This window comes from Capricornis sumatraensis, chromosome 23, assembly GCF_032405125.1.
Source record: "Capricornis sumatraensis isolate serow.1 chromosome 23, serow.2, whole genome shotgun sequence".
Lineage (NCBI taxonomy): Eukaryota > Metazoa > Chordata > Mammalia > Artiodactyla > Bovidae > Capricornis > Capricornis sumatraensis.
The window spans coordinates 15991119-16008416 of NC_091091.1; the positions used below are offsets into that span (position 1 = coordinate 15991119).

The following is a 17298-nucleotide window of genomic DNA, read 5'->3' on the forward strand; positions in this document are numbered from 1 at the left end:
AGCAGTCATGAAGCATGACTTTCCTCGGGGACTTCTCTGCCTGGTTTTGTTTTCTTAGTCAAACAACAAAAAACGCCTGGAGATTGCTCTTTCTTTAAAAAAAAAAATAAAGCAAGGAGTTGCTGGAGAAAGTTCCAGCCATGCTAAGGCCCCCAGGGCTCTGCTCTGCCTAACAATGACTGCTTGGGGACCCAGTCCTGTGACTTCTGAGCTGAGGAAATGGAGATGAAGAGAACCCAATGGATGCATTCAGACTCGCACAACCACACAGAACACTGTTCTAACCCCCAGGCGAGTGTGTCAAACTGGGAAGGCGCAGGAAGCTAAACAAAACTCACATGGTTGGGAAAGGTTTTGCATGATGCTAGGTCATGTTAGCCTCCTTTTTTTTTTTCTCCACCATCCCCTACCACATTTCTATGAGGATGCAGCCTTATCTCTTTTGTTCCCCACTCTACCCCTGCTAGGAATTGTGAATGGTCAGGCATATGCACTCAAACAGCATCAGCTGAATGAGTTACATGGCAGAATGATACTAACATCAACATAAATATGTTAGGGAATAGAATGGAAAACTGACAAAGTTTGAAGTTGGGACGCCGAACTTCAAAGAAACTAAGCTTCCCATTTCTGATGAAGGCTTTAAACTCTGTCTCCAGAAATTAGAGTTCAAAGCTCACCCTTCTTAGCTGTGAGGGACGCTTAGATGGAAAAGTTTCAGAAGCCTGGAACATGCAATAGCGTGCTGCTGCTCTTCCTCCTGTTATTTCTTTCTTTAAAAAATATTTATTTACTTCTTATTTTTGGCCATGCTGGGTCTCCGTTGCCACGTGCCGGCTTTCTCTAGTTGTGGCTACTCTCTGGTTGCCGTGCACAGACTTCTCATTGTGGCGGCTTCTCGCTGCAGAGCACGGGCGCCTCAGCAGCTGTGGTGCACGGGCTTAGTTGCCCTTCAGCGAGCATGCGGGGACCTGCCCAGACCAGGGGTGGGACCGATGTCCCCTGCACTGGCAGGTGGATAACCACTGGACCACCAGGGAAGTCCTATGATTTCCTTTTTGAAATGCATTATTACCTCTGTATCACTATGAGCCAGAACTTAAGAGAGGGGATGGCCATGTTGGGGAAAATATCTTGCATGCCTCAGTTTGTAGGTAGACCTAGATTCGCTTTAACTTTGGATTTACATTGGTTTTTTTTTTAGCTGTCTACTGCACACCCTCAGAAGGGTTTTTCCTGTCATATTTTTAACTTTCTAAAATAGTGGTAAATATACATAATATAAAATTTATCATTTTAACCATTTTTAAGTATACAGTTCAGTGGCATTAAGTGAACTCACATTGCTCTACAATGACCGTGATCCATCACAGGACTCTCATCATCTCAGACTGATACTCTGTACCCGTTAAATCACAACTCCCCATTCCCTCCTCCCCTCAGTTCCTGGCAACTACCATTCTATTTTATGTCTCAATAAATTTGACTGTTCTAGGTCCCGAATATAAGTGGAATCATACAGTAGTTTTCCTTTTAGGTTTGACTTATTTCAATTAGCATAATGTTTTCAAGTTTCATCCATGTATCATGGAAAGAATTCCCTTCCTTTTTTAAGCCTGAATAATATTCCATTTTATGTATAGACCACCTTTTCTTTATCCATTCATCCACTGATGATCTGTGGGTTGTTTCCCTCTTCGGTTATTATGAATAATACTGTTATGAACACTGGTGTACAAACATCTGTTCGATACCTTGCTTTCAATTTTTCTGAGTATATACAAATCAGTACCAAGATACCAGTCTGGTGTACATCAGCTAGACATACGGGAAAGAGCTCCTGACTTACACATGTCTCACTTAAGAACATCCCTGACATGTAAAACATAGTGGGATTCAGGAGTTGATCTTCTGCAGTCCCTGGAGGTCTCTGTTTGCCACCACTGGGATCATGAGGATTGTGGATTCTAACTTGTTATTCATAATGGGACAGCTAGAACTCAGCTCTCTTCTGCTTTCATCTTCCTTCTTTTTCTTGACACCAGAACTATATGTGAGCCACGGTCACTTTAGCTAGCTGGTATCACGTCAAGAGTTCCTGTTTTCACTAGAGGACTGAATTTCTTCAGAAGCAGAGGAGTTTCAGTTGGAACACTACATGACTCTGCAAACGGAAGCAATGCTCTTTCACATCTGTTCAACTAATTCTGTCCATTCCATCTTTTAGCTAACTCAAAATCAATCCGTCCTCCTTGCCTCCTCTGCTTTGAGGTCAAAAATTTCACCGAGACCACTGCTATGGGCTGAGTTAGTTTCCGCTACAGTCAGGATTTCTGCTCCACCCTTCACATTATAGAGGAAATCCATCTTTCCCCAGCTTAATATTAGTGTCACAGAGCCTTGAAATAACAACGTTCAAAAGAAAACTTGACCACTCCAAGCCACTGTTGGGTGGGACTGCAACAGAGCCATGTCTTCTTACTTCTAGTCTGGTCTATACTTTTCTTACCAGTAGCTTTTTAAGTTTGCATGGCTCTTGTTTATTCAACAAATAAGAATGACTGTACTGATATCATACATGTATCAAGGTCAGCAACAGAAGGAAAGCAAGTTAAATGAATAAACGTCAAGATCAAAATCATTCCAGTACCCTTTCGTTACCTTAGTCAACACTGGTGTGGCACGTATTTTCTTTTTTTCTCTTCTCCTCACTCTTTTTTTTTTTTCTAATGCACCGGCTTCTCATTGCAGTGGCTTCTCTTGTTGCAGAGCCCAGGCTGTAGGGCTCTTCACAGCTCTTCAGTAGCTGTGGCTGCTGGGCTCTAGAGCACGGGGTCAGTAGTTGTGGTACATGGGTTTAGTTGCCCCATGGCATTGAGATCTTCCTGGACCAGGGATCGAATCCACTGCATTGGCAGGTGAACTCTTAACCACTGTACCACCAGGGAAGCCCTTTCTCTTCGCCCTTTGTGAGGATGGTGATCAAAGTGAAGTAGTTAAGGTACTTCTTGTTCAACTCATCCAGTTCTTTCTTCCTTCCACTTCTTAACCACCATCTTCACCATTTTCAGAGGAAGACTAAATGGGCTCCTGGATCCAACACCACAGTGGTTCACAGTTCTCTAGACACCAGCTGGGTGTCCTAGAATTTAACTCAATTCTAAGTTGGCTCCGTGGTAAACAATCCACCTGCCAAAGCAGGAGACTCAAGAGACAGGGGTTTAATCCCTGGGTTGGGAAGATCCCCTGGAGGAGGAATTGGCAGCCCACTCCAGTAGTTTTGCCTGGAGAATCCTATGGACAGAGGAGCCTGACAGGCTGCAGTCAGTGGGGTCGTAGAGTCAGACACAACTGAAGCAACAAAACAACAACACAACACTGTAAAACTGAAGGCAGCACAGGGTAATTTCACAGGTAAAAGATTGTCCTAAAAGACTGCCCCCATGCCTTCAGGTGCCAACCACAAGCCCACATGATCACCTGTGCTTCCGGCCAACCTGCTATAAACTAGAGGTTCCAAAGTCCCCCTTTCTTGGACTTCACATGCTAGTTGTAAGTCCATACTGTTACCTGTTCCTCTGACCAACTGGCTATAAATCAGAGATTTCCACGACCCCCTTCTCAGGTTTGATTAATTTGCTAGAGCAGTTCACAAAACCAAGAGAAACATTTTACTTACTGGATCACCGGTTTATTATAAAAAGATCTAACTAGGAACAACCAGATGCGCAGGGCAAGGTACAGGGAAGGGATGCTGAGCTTCCTTGCCCTCTCTGGCCACATCACTCTCCCAGCATCTCCACCTATTCACCCACCCAGAAGCTCTCTGAATCCCTCCTCTTGGGCTTTCATGAAGGCTTCATTATAGGCTTAATTGATGAAAATCACTGGCCATCGATGACTGAACTCAATTTCCAGCCCCTACTTCCTACCCACCTCCCTGGAGGTGGAGAGTGAAGGGTGAGGTAGGACCAAAAGTGTCAATCCTTTAATCTCAGGGTTGGTTCCCTTGGTAACAAGCCCCCATCCTTAGGTGCGTTTAAAAAAAAATTAACACAAACCCAGTAGTGGTGGAAAGAAGCCTGTTCTGAATAACAAGGCATCTGTTTCACCTCGAAGGCACAGAAGCCATTTTAAGAAGTGAGGACAAGCGAACGAAAACTATAAAAAAGATGCTTTTATGGCTCTTACTGCTCAGGAAATTCCAAGGATTCTGAGAACTATGAGCCAGGAACTCAGGTTGAAGATCATATATATGTGAGAAATACATTTTGGTCATCTGAATGCGGCCAAATACATACTTCTCGTTAAGTCACAACATCTCAAGGGCTCGTCACATGTTCTGCACATTTAAATCTCAGAACGCAACTATGACACTGCGCTTGATTTCTGCACATTTGGAGAAGCTTCTTGGTTCTTCCTTCATAATCATGAGCTACCACTCTCCTCACCCTTCCCTATAATTTCCCCACCAAAGCATCTTCCACCACCACCAATAAATCAGTTGTAAGCAGTCCTGAGTTATTCTTTAGAACAGGGCAAAAGTATATGTTAACTTAGAATTAAGATGGTCATTTGTCCCAGTTTGCCTAGGGCAGTACCAGTTTACGCCTACTGCCCTGCATAAATTTTTAAATGAGCTCCCGTTTTTACTCTAAAAAAAAAAAAAAAAGTTCCAGTTTGGAGGATAAATTATATGTTTGCCTTACTAAAAAATACACCTTGCTTTCCCAGTAAAATGCTTTTCGGGTGACAGGGTGCTCTTGCCCACATCACTGCACTTCAGTTGCACAACTCTGTAAAGTAGGAAGGGAAATATTTCATCTCTGTTAAATGAAGTAACCGAGGCTGACTCCAGGTAGCACAGTAGTGACTGTCCGAGGTCACACACTCAGTGACAGAATCAGGACTCCTGCTGATTTCAAGTCCAATATTGTTCAGCTGTGGACCACTTTGTGCAAACATCTAAGACAAACCTCATACTCTTATTTAGTAACCTGCTTGCATTTGGACCTAGAACAGTTTAGACAGGTCCATCCTTGCCCAGAGACTCTCTTTTTCACATCTGAAGCAAGCAAAGAGTTGAAAAAAGAATTATGGAAACATATAGAGGCTATTAGTGAATCCTGGGGCCAAATGACATAAATCTCTGATTTTACCAGGTGCAGTTACATCAGGTTGTTGGAATTTGTTTCCCCTAACCAAATAACAATAGGAAGGAAAGAAAGGAGAGAGGAGGGAGGAAATGAAGAAGGAAGAGAAATGGACAGAGGGAAAGACAAAGACAATGAAGATCAACAATGAATGCCTACAGTTACAAAAACCAACAACAAACAAATGGGTTCTGCCCCAGTCTTACAGATACATTTCCCCCAGAGTTACGTGCTAATTTTTTTTTAAAACCCCAATCCAGTAAAATTCGACTTTCCCTGGGTAAGTGGCAAAGCCATACACAAAAGAGGAAAAACCCATGATCTTTCAAAGACAGGCACAGTGCCTGGCAAGGTCTTCAGGGTGTGCTGCAGATGCTGAATGCTGCGCCACACGGAAAAATAAATGCACTCTGCTCTAACCTCCCCACCAGCCGCCCCAAGGGAAGGTTACAGGGCCCGCGGGGGTCCTAGCCTCCCTTCGCAATGACAGAAAGGGGTCCAGCGTCCGTGGGAAGGATGACTCCAAGTCGCTGGCCAGTCTAGCGGGACCGCAGCAGAGGAGTGGACGCCCCCGGCTCTGTCCCGGGCACCGCAGCCTAACCTGGAGGCGGCCGGCCTCGCGCAAGGGAAGCTGAAGGTGAGAGGGCAGCGGAGGACGAGCGCGGCTCCGGGGTGGGGGCCCACGCGCGCATGCGCAGTAGCCGGACTGCCGCGGGCCGGAAGAGCAGAACAGCAGAGCCGCGGCGGCAGGCTCCAGACGCCGCTGTGGCCGCGGGGAGAGCGCCGGCCGGCGATGCGGCCCCTGGATGACACTGGGGCCGCTAAGCGGCAGGAGTCCGGGCTGCCGCTGATGGACATCCCGTCCCCGGGCTCCAGGCAGGAGCCGGCGGCTGCAGAGGTAGTGGAGACGCCCGGCCCCGGAGGGTGCTGGCAGTGCCCTTCCTCGCCGTGCGGCTCGCGTGCCCAGCAGGGTGAGTGCGGGGCGCGGACCCTGGCTCGGGTCTCGCCCGTGGGGGAGCCAAGAGGGCGCCAGTGGGTGGGAATCCCCGCAGCCGCGGGCGGGGGGCTGCGCATGGTGGACCGCGCCTCTCCTTCCCACCCTGCTGGAAGCTCCGAAACACCGTCGCGCTGTCACCTGCGGGCGGGGGGTGCGGGCTGGAAAGAAGAAGCCCCCTGCGTCCCAGTCAGCGGAAAGACCGGAGAAAGTTTCTGATTGGTTTGGAACCCATTTGGGGTTCTGAAACTGTTCCTATAATTAAAGTGTTGCGGGCAGGATCGGGGAGTCCGTTTGCCGTTCGGTGCGCCCTGCCGGAGGTTGGAGGTCAGTGAGAAAGGCCATCACGAAGCGGGCTGAGGTTGAGAGGAAGCTAACCAAGAAAACTGATCTCGATGGTAAACGGTATTCCTCGAAGAGGAAGCTGAAAAGCATCGAGTCTAGAAAAAATGTTTGTCTCAGTCTTAAGACTCTTGGGAAGGCAAAGTTGAGTGGGACCACTGGTTCTTAACCTTTTTTGAGTTACCAGGAATTTTTAGCAACTGAGGCAAAATGAGACAGAAGCACAATCTCACATACATGGGTAAGAGGTTCACGACCCACCTCCAAGGCCAGGGACACTTTGTTCAATGTCTTCCTTCCACAAATGATGAAATTGAGGCCCTGGAAAGTGAGGGCTTTGGCAAGATTTTGTTTGGTTTGTTTTTTTCTCCGAAGATCTGTCATGTTTGGAAAAGACTCCACAGGTCTGGGCAGCACCAGGCATAGGATACCAGTTTGCTAGAGACCCAGCCAAGGGCTCTTTCTCCCAGCCCCAGGCGCATTCCTCCTTGAACTTCACCACCCAACTGAAGCAGCTTCCTCCAAGAAAAGAGAAACAGGCAAATCTCCTTTCCAGGCAAAGTTACACAGTCTGCAGCACCTCATCCTCTAGGCCATCTCCCCCTAGTGTGACCTGGGATCTCCCTGCTGCTTAGCCAGCCTCACTGTTCCCTCCTATCCATGTGCACTTTCTCAAGGGTCACAAAGTTCACAAACTTTATGGAGAGACAAACCCCAGGGAGATGGTTCTTACTCCATTTTCATCCTAAATGCTAAGAGAAACGATCAGCTGTCTGATTATTTATGTAGGGGTTACCTTCAGCTGAGTGGACCAGAGGTGCAGCTTTGAAGAGGTCAGATTCTTGCCTTAAAATGTTAGGCCTGAATGGTGTTCTGATGGACTGCTGAGTTAGTGCTTGCAAGCTTTTAAGTGATTCCCCTGTTTGTGAATCAAAGAGGAATATTTCAGGCAGCACGTGGCAAAACCTATGTAAGCAATTGCACCTAGGAATCTTGAGGGAGTCTTTTAATTTCAAAGAAAGTTGCTAATAATAAGACTTAGAAATACCTATTATAAGGTAACCAGGCAATATTCCAAAAAAGGGAGTGCCACAGAAACACTTTAAACCTCCGTATGTGGTCACTGAACTTTGTGACAGTATCGTTTTGCCTCTTAACCCAACTGCTTATCTCAAGAAAGTTCATTTTCAAGTTGAGGCTGAAACTGTTACCCATTTTTTTTACATTCTTGGATAACCTTCACAGACAGCATATAGCTATCCTAACACATCTGTTTATTTTCATGAGGGACAGTGTGAGTCTCAGACTGAAGCAAGGAGAAGTTGTCTCAAGTCTGTGCCTCTCATTCTCCTGGAAGGAGTGAGTTCCTTAGGGTAGCAGTGGCTCTGAGACCAGCAGAGCTTTTCACAGTGCCCAAGATCCTGTTTCAGTGGGTCTAGGGTAGGGCTGGGATGGAGGTTTTAAAAGTTCCTAAGTTGACTCTAATTCCCAGCTGGGTAGTGAATCACCAGTTTAAAGCAGAGGATAAAGAAACTGAGCAACTTTTCAGTTTTCTTCTGACTCAGGAAATTACACTCTTGCCACTTAAGTTGAATTATTTAGAGTTACCAGATTATTAGATATGCTTGCGTGGAATATGATCGTGGAAGCATATACATAAGCAAATGCCTCTTTGGATTATGCTACTCTCTTGTTCATTTCCTTTGACAGAACTGAAATTATTGTTCTGTAAGAGACTGAAATTTGCCAGTCCTCAGCCTCACAACAAATAATCAAGTTCAGCCAGACCTTGAAACTTAGTTTTAAAAGAGTTAAAATATCATAAGTTAAAATATTTCTTGAGAAAAATTTAAAAGTTTAGGTTGGAGAAGATCCTTGAAATACAGACCAAGATGTTTTCTGTCCTTGATCTTCCTACTCTGTTCTGTTCTGTCTGAGGGTATAGGTTCTACATAAGGATTAGGTTTCTTCTAAGAAAAACTATTTTGTTTGGACCTGAATTCTGAAATTTCAGAAGCTGACCTGTAAGGCTGACCACAAGCAAGACATGTACTTTGTGGTGCTTAACCTTCTAAAGCTTCCTTCTCATGGACTGAGTGGGTAGGTACAGTTTGGTTCCTGCAGTATCTGAGCACACAGATATAGAATAGAATGGAGGATTCTGGTACTTATAACAGATAACCTATTACATGGTGACTGCTAGCCCCAGGTCATTCCCTTCAGCTGTACACCTTGAACAGGAAAGGGTGGAGGCCTCTGACCAGAATGGCATCTTTTACTACAAAGGTCAGCCTGTAATGTACGCCCAGGCGGATTGTGCAGCATCATAGCTTGGTCCCACTTTGCAAATTGTTTATCACTATGGGCAAAAGTATCTAGTTAACATGTGGATGTTGAAATGTATTAGCTGATGTTTGTGTTTATCAGAAAAGGGCATTAAGACAAACAAACAAACATTGTGCAATACTGGTTTATGGCTGAGTAACCCACTGTAAATTCCTAGATTGGAATGATCATCTTGCTTTACTACAAATTGCATGTGCCTACACATCCTTCACTTCTGCTTTGCTCATAACTAACAAGGGCTGTACTGTATTTCCATCCTATTCTCTCCTTGGTTTTTTTTGTGTTAGTTTTTTTAAAAAATGATAATTCAGTGTGTGGCCTATCTTTTAAGGAGTTCTCTGCTTACCCTGTTGCATTTTGCTCTGCTCTGAATGACCAGGATGAGATTGGAAGCACACTCTACTCCTCTCTTAGACAGCTGTGTAAGACAGAGGCAGTGGCTGCTCCTATGGACCTTCATTAATGGATTGAATACTTGATGCCCCAGAGAGAACAGAAGTTTTCCTGGTTAAGATCAAGCCAAGAATTAGATGGCAGTTCTTTTTCTTCTTTTTTTTTTTAAAACTTTAAGCACTTTGGGGTCAGAGGGATAGATAACCTAGCTCCTGCCATCAAAAAGTTGTGTTCTAAATAGAAGATAAGTTGTAAACCATGAAAACTTAAATATCTGCTTGCCTGTGTGCTAAGTCGCTTCAGTCATGACTGACTCTCCATGACCCTATGGACTGGAGCCCACCAGGCTCCTCTGTCCATGGGATTCTCCAGGCAACAGTACTGGAATGGCTTGCCATGCCCTCCTCCAAGAGATCTTCCTGACCCAGGGATCGAACTCTTGTTTCTTATGTCTCCTGCATTGGCAGGCAGATTCTTTACCATTAGCGCCAGCTGTTCAAAATAACTAAACAGAGAGCCTTCTCAGATTATGCTTTTGCCTGTGGTGTTAGACTGTGCATCTTATATTATTTAAAAAACCCACCAGGTTTTCTCACATTATTTCCTTCAGCAAATATTTATTCAGCATCTTCCTGGGGCCAGGCCTGAACAGCGCAGCTGAGCTCTCAGCCCTAGAGGAGCTCACAGGCTTGTGGGGGAAGCCACATAATCAACAAGTAGCCACATCACACAGTTCAGACCTATTTTCCAGAAAAGAACACATTCTGTCTAAAGCTGAGTTCACCAAGGAGATGATATAAAATATCACTTGGAAGCATTTTTCTCTCGCCTTCTTAATAAACATTTCTTAAAGATTTCTTTCACCATCTTGGTAAGCTGTATAAGAATATTTTTTTGGACTTACGAGTGAGGGAAGAGTCTTCAGTGAGCCAGAGAAATCCATTTTATAGCGTGAACTGCAGTTAAAAATGTAGGCTTAAATTGTTGCCCTTTGCCTGTGGTTCTCTATTCTTGGTGGGGAAAATGGTTCAGGCCCAGAGAATGGATATTATTTAGGAGGTAGTATTTGTGCCCTGTTAGTCATCAATGTCATTCCATTTTTCTCAGTATCTAAGTAAAAGTGATAAAACATGGAAGCAAGGACTAACCAGAATTTAATCTTTTTCAGAAGCTGAGAAGAAAGCACCCTGTCCTGGACTTGGCTTGTTTTACACGTTACTGTCTGCGTTCCTTTTCTCAGTGGGCTCCTTATTTGTTAAAAAAGTGCAAGACATCCACGCTGTGGAAATTAGTGCATTCCGATGTGTGTTCCAAATGCTAATCATTATCCCTTGCTTAATATACAGAAAGTAAGTATTTCTTACCTGCCAAGTAGAAGGTATTAATAAATGTTTGTAAATCTTTTGACCTGCTTAAATCATCTACTCTCCAGCATCTGCTTTATCTCTCTCATCGATTTACTAGTCCTTACACCCTTTGGCTCAGGTTAAGGAAAAGTCACAAGGATCCACCCATAGAAGTTGCTCTCCTAAGCACAAACCACATGCCCAACAAAGGAGGGGAAAGAGATTCAGTTACTCACCAGGCCCTATTTTGAGAACAACGCTTTCCTTGTACAATTCCCCCCATCTTGTACCACCCTCCCTCTTTCCTTTGGCATAACTAGTATTTGGAAGAGAAAAGTAAACGAGAGGAAATAGTAGTGTCTCCTGGTGTCAGAGGTTTCTTTAAGTATAACAGGCTGTTCTCCAACCAGGGCAGGCAGAAAGTTTAACAGTAATAATATTTCGATCTTCCCACTAGGGTGCCGTGGGAAAGATGTAAGGAGAGCTTAAGAAAGGCTTTTCGTAAAAAAATTTAAATAATTACTTTATTGCCAAAAAATGCTGACCATCATCTGAGCCTTCAGCAAGTCCTAATCTTTTCACTAGTGAAGGGTCTTCCTTCATGTTGATGACTGCTGACTGTGCGGGGTGGTAGTTGCTCAAGGTTAAGGCGACTGTGGCAATTTCTTAAAGTAAGACAGAAGTGAAGTTTGCCACATCAGCTGACTCTTTGAGAAAGGCCTTTTTAACTCCTTTCTTGTTCAGTGTCCTCATCTGCAAACTGGAGGGAGTGATACCCTTTGTCCTCTACCCTATACGAAAACTGTATTCCGCATCCTTACTGTCTTCTCCCCGGCCAGCCTCTCTTCCCCTTCCACGTGGACCCCATCCACACACCCTCCCCAGGTTAAAATTATGCCTCACCCACACAGTATAACCTCTACACACCCCTGTGTACTTAGACACCTGGGAGGAGGGACTGTTGGGTTCCTGGTGGCAATGTGGCTCTTTGTCTCTTTGGGTAAAGATGCTTCAACTCCAAATTAAAAGCTTCAGTCACTTGCTACCAAAGTCTCCTTGTATCTATAACTCAGCACAGATTTATTTAGAATTGTTTCACTCCTTATCCCAAGTTTTTGGTGAAAAAGGTGAAAATCCAGTAAGAGCAAAAATATTGTCAGAAATTCCTGTGTCGATGTGGACAAGTCACTGTATTTTAGGAAATGATGGTGGGTACGACTTAAGAAATGTTGAAGGGTGGCAACAGACCATTGATGTGCACACAATCATTCTCTCCATTTTGGAATAAAAGTACTGGGAGGAAGGCACTTGGAAAAATTTTCTTACATTGTTGGCACTAATCTGTTTTGACCCCTTTTATGTTTCACTATCATGGAAAAAAACTCAGCTTCTCAAAGTATGGGCCGAAGGTGATGACACTTCCATTTCTAACTCCAGAGACCCAGGGGTCCCTATATCAAGCCTAGATGCTGTTCTAAATAGGCCAGCTCTGTAACAGACCAGTGAGCCGCACCTAGGCAGGAACTTACACAGTGCCCTGCTTTGTAAATATTTAATTAAAAAGCATTTGAGCAGCAGTTACTATACTTATCCAGATGCTACAGTTTCTTTTCCAGTGTACTTCAACTCTTTTCCTAAGGAGAACAGTGAAAAGTTGTCTCATACTCAGTAGCTAAAATAAACTTTAGCATTGCTTCAGCTTTAACAGAAAAAACTCATTAAGACCGCAAATGCACACTTGCATTCCCAAGTTTTCTTATATAGGGCAGCTAAATCATGAAATTGTACCTATTATAAAAATAACACTTTTTCATTGTAGAAAGTTTGGAGAAAATAAATATAAAGAAGAAAAATTACCTATGAGTCTACCTGTTTAAGGTATTGCCACATGAACATTTCAGTATATTTTCCTTTTTGTCTTTTTTTACAAGCATATATCAATACATAGGGAAAATACTATATCTGCTGAATTATAATTATACTATTTATGTCTTATTTTTGCTTGTACTGTGAACACTTTAATGTCATTAGTTATACTTAGGAAACACTTTGTAAAAGGTATATTATAATAGTTGTAGACATAATTAGTATACCATTTCCTTGTTTTTGAAAGTTAAGACTTTTAAGATAATGTTTAAGAATGTAATTTGAAAACAAATGCCAAATCCGTTTAATATTCATTCGTTCCTTTGAATTTACAGAACTGGGTTTATAGGCCCCAAAGGTCAACGAATCTACCTGCTCCTCAGAGGAGTCCTTGGTTCTAACGCCATGATCCTTTTGTACTATGCCTACCAGCTGACGTCTCTCGCAGATGCCACAGTTATCTCCTTTAGCTGCCCGGTGTTCACCTCTATAATTGCTTGCGTATTTCTCAAGGAAAAATACAGCCCCTGGGACGCCCTCTTCACTGCCTTCACCATCACTGGAGTGATACTGATCGTGAGGCCACCATTTTTGTTCGGTTCCGAAGTCGCGGAGACGGATAAAGACTATTCAGTTCACGTGAAGGGCGCTTTGGTGGCCCTTGCGCACGCTGTGTTCGCTGCCATGACTCTGGTTATCCTCAGAAAAATAGGGACATCTGTGGACTACATGTTGAGCATTTGGTATTATGTAATCGTTGGCCTCATCGAGTGTGTCATTGTCCTTTCTATTTTAGGAGAATGGCGTCTTCCGCACTGTGGGTTGGACAGGCTATTTCTCATACTAATTGGGATGTTTGGTTTGGGAGGTCAGATGTTTCTGGCAAAAGCCCTTCAGATAGAAAAGGCAGGGCCAGTAGCATTAATGAAGACCATGGATGTGGTCTTTGCTTTTATCTTTCAGATTATTTTCTTTAATGACATGCCATCATGGTGGACAGTGGGTGGCTCCCTATGCGTAATAGCCAGTAGCACTGGAGCAGCCATTCGTAAATGGTGCCAGAGTACCAAATAAAGCATCACTGCCGAACTGTGTATTTTTTTTTAAAGTACACGGTCACCCAGTTCAGACTCACAGTGGACACACACACACCTGGAAAATCTGCATTTACTTCATTGATTATATTTAATATATTTCATAAAGTATCATCTTTAATTAGTTGAGAATAAGCCAGTCAGTTGGGTGCAGCAGTGATTTTTTTTGGTCAGTTATTTTTTGGTTTTGGCTTTTTGTTGTTGTTGGGGTGGCATTGGTAGGTGTTGGTAAGAGGATAGATCATTCGTTGGAGAAAAACTGCACAATTTTTGACTCAAGTATAAATTATGTAATTTTTAGAAGTGTATTTTTGGTATTGATGGGAGGAAACTTTAGATTCTCTTTCAGCAGTGTAGAGGCTGAAAAACTTACTGATAATAATGCTGCTATATAGTTAGTGTTATACTGAGAATTCATTTGAAATGTAATCCCATTTAGGAGGCCAAAGCTGAAACTTGGAGTCGGTGCCTACTTAATGGTATTAATAAAACAAATGAATTAGCCTTATTTTCAAGGCTTTTATAAACAATTGTCATTCTTTTAACCCGTATTTGTGCCTTTTCACTTTAATGCTAAAACTTTTATGTATAAACTTAAAAAAAAATCTTCCCATCACCAAATCTGGCTAATAGTTTTCTGTTTTAGTGGCATTAGCAACTGTAGCTACATTCTGTAATTCTAATTGTCCTCTGTTGTTTTTTTTTTTTAAAACACCCCTAAATTTTTCTTAACCTTAAAAGATTTTGGGTGTTTAAAAATCATAAGAAAGAAATCTTGGCATGACCAGTACGCACATTTCCATTCTGAAGTGTTTTCCCTATAATAGAAATGTGATTTTCTATAAATTTTCTTTGAATTTATGGTGTGATGCCAAATAAAATTTTCTCAGGGTTTTATTCACTTTAATCATAAGAAACTGATGAGATTTTACCTTTTCAACTTACAAAAACCATAGTTCCTTATGGTTCACCCTATTAAGATACCTCTCTTACCTTCTAAACCAAATACTTAAGGGACTTTGGAGTATATTTTTTAAATTACTTTTTAAAATATAGTAATCCTAGTAAACTTATTTTTATAGTCTTTTTCCCTTATGGAATTTTATATAATAATGCTTCATGTTATATATTAAATGTAAAGACCTGTGAATCCACATTAACTGATTTTTGTAATTTCTTGAAAAAAAAATCACCATTAAATTCTAGTATATCAGTATGATCTTAAGTGTCAGTGCTGACCCATGATACTAACCTCATGAGTTCAAACAACACATTTTATGTCTGGAATTTCATCAGGCCAGTGTTCTGTAGTTAAAGAGAGAATGTAATATTTAGGAGAACTTGAGAGGTTAATCAGGAAATAGAGAGTACATACTAATGGCTCTTTGTCCCAGTGAACCTTTTATTGGTGGGGCTTTAGCTCTTACTGTATCAGACCTAGCATCTGTTATCTTAAGCCTACAGATTTGAATGCTTACAGGCTCTTTCCCATTGTTTCATCATAAATCTGCCAAAGTAAGAAAGAACTTGGCTTCCGAGGTTTATGCCATGGTGAGAAACGATCTTTTCCAGTAGTTTCCAGAGGAAATTTTTGGCTTGGTGATCTTCCCAAGTGCTTCCCACCAGACAAATCCTAAATGAAGTCTATTTAGGAGAGTCACACTATTATTATAACTTTAGCCTATTCGGCAGTATTCAAGTTTAGAGTTGCAGAACCATCATTTTGCAAGTATGTTAGATAATTATAGACTTGGAGCTTTTTAGGGCTCAAAGGTTAGAGATCTTCTTGTAGGAGACATACTCCATGGTTAGGGAGGGGACCTGCCCAAGATGGGTTTCCATGGTCTTATTTATCCCTCCTTTAGTTCCAAGGTAAAGTATGGAAAGTAAACCATTGCTTGAGATATCTAAGGTTAATAAACTCTCAGGGATGCCTCTCCTGGTTCTCTACCTTGCACAATAAAAGAACCTATGGGACCTTGAAAGTTACATCCCTCTGGGCCTGTACATTTCAACAAAGTGGTTTAAGTGCTTGAATGTCACAATATATGACCAAAGTTGGAGAAAATGTTTCTTCTCCTGACTTTCACAGGGTGTGATTCTTAAACACTTTTATAATGTCCAAGTTATATACAAGGATATGTATTGTAACAATTGTGGGTGTGTATATTTTGCAAAGGCTTCAATTCCTATACCTTGAAAAGGAAACTATTTTCATAAACTGCTTCTATTTTATAATTACTAATAAAATTAATATGAAAGAAAACTATATTTTGGTTTTAATGACTAGCATATGCTTAGTTAATATAACTTGTTTCTTTTTTTAATCCATGTGCATCAAAATGTATTTATTAAAGAGACTGACCTCTAGCCAGTTGTAATTTAGACTCAAGTTTCAAACTATTTCTCTCTCTCATACTGTCACTTCCAATCTAATGTCTCAAAAATAATCTTATGTTCCAGTGAGGCTTTCATTGTTCTAGCTCCTCAGATCTTGAAGCAGTTTCTGTTCCAACAGCTAATCTGTTACTGAGTCTTAGAGTGTCTTGTCTTCTGACTGTCTCATGAATTCTTCATCCTTTGCACTGCTGCTGTCTTAGTCAAAGACTTATCACCTCACACCTGAATTACCACAACAGTATCTTGGGTCTCTGCTTCTAGATTCTTTATTCCACTCAGATCCTTGTTCCACTGCCAGATTAATCTGCCTAAGGCCCTGCTTTCACTGTTACTCTGGTTTGCATCAAGGCATAACAATGCTTTCTTACACATCACATCACATTCAAGTTATTCATCTGACCCTATTCCTACTTCTCCAGCTTGATTTCCCATGTCCCAAGACAAATTCCATACTCGTGTCAGTCTCCCCACCAACTCCCACATTTGCCAAGAGATTCCTTTCTCTGTGTTTTGCGTGCTTTCTCTGCCTTCTAAAGCTTCTTAGCATCCAATGGCTCACCTGAGCCATTGTTTCTTCCACCATCTCCAGCTTTTCCCACTCATACTCGTCCATCTTGGAAGAGTGGATGAAGCACTGGATTAGCTGTCTGAAGATCTGGGGGTGGTGTCATCCCTTTCCATGTAGGCCACAAAGGAAGACAAAAACACTGAAGTACTGAACTGTGGTTACTGTAGCAGAGTTGACTATTCACTTCCTATTCAAAATGATGCCTAGCCCAGATCTCTTTGATAACATGCTGGCCTCCAGTGTAGGTGTATGGCACCATGGTCAGTCCTGGACATGGGATTTGGTAATTATAGTGTAGGCTGAGCAGCCTCACCAGGAATGGTATGAACAGTCTTCTTGATCACAAACCTTATTTGGTCCTCTCCTGCTGGTGCAGAATTCTACTGTTGGAGAGCTCTAATTTCCTGGTGACATGCCCAGGAAGGGCTGCCAAGGGCCACCAGCCTTTTAATCTTACCCATAGGTATTGCCACCTTTCCAGTTCTGACTTTAGCTCTGTGAATATTGCACTTGGCTTTGACTGGGGCTGGGAAGGGTGTTGTTGAGCCTGATTTTCTGTGTGTTTCACATGCAGTATTTGTCAAACTCAGCATGGCTCTTCTAGCCTCTTATCTTTTCACCCAGTAGGCATAATTAGTCTACTGAGGGTAATTTAGTGGGAAGAAAGCCAGATCTCTTTGATAACATGCTGGCCTCCAGTGTAGGTGTATGGCACCATGGTCAGTACTGGACATGGGGATTTGGTAATTACAGTGTAGGCTGGGCAGCCTGAGCACTACTCTAAGCACACTGTTAT

At 42.6% G+C, this 17298-nt stretch overlaps 1 protein-coding gene across 3 annotated transcripts; it reads left to right on the plus strand.

Annotated features, from left to right (window-relative positions):
* Positions 1–5941: 5941 nt before the first annotated feature.
* SLC35G1 (solute carrier family 35 member G1) lies at positions 5942–15742 on the plus strand. Of its 3 annotated transcripts, XM_068961548.1 has the most exons (4): positions 5947–6067; positions 9263–9268; positions 10397–10577; positions 12776–15742. In XM_068961548.1, the coding sequence occupies exons 1-4, from the start codon at positions 5947–5949 to the stop codon at positions 13512–13514; spliced, it is 1047 nt and encodes a 348-aa protein (XP_068817649.1). In that variant the 3' UTR covers positions 13515–15742. The 3 variants fall into 3 exon arrangements, with proteins under 3 accessions (XP_068817647.1, XP_068817648.1, XP_068817649.1); XM_068961546.1 differs by lacking the exon at positions 9263–9268 and having other exon boundaries at positions 5942–6124; XM_068961547.1 differs by lacking the exon at positions 9263–9268 and having other exon boundaries at positions 5942–6124; positions 10400–10577.
* Positions 15743–17298: the final 1556 nt, after the last annotated feature.

Bases quoted from the DNA above. Each gene is read 5' to 3' on its own strand.
- SLC35G1 (XM_068961546.1), top strand. From the start codon at position 5,947: ATGCGGCCCCTGGATGACACTGGGGCCGCTAAGCGGCAGGAGTCCGGG. The intron at 6,125-10,396 runs GTGAGTGCGGGG...AATCTTTTTCAG, and splicing joins CGGCTCGCGTGCCCAGCAGG to AAGCTGAGAAGAAAGCACCC. The intron at 10,578-12,775 runs GTAAGTATTTCT...TTGAATTTACAG, and splicing joins CCTTGCTTAATATACAGAAA to AACTGGGTTTATAGGCCCCA.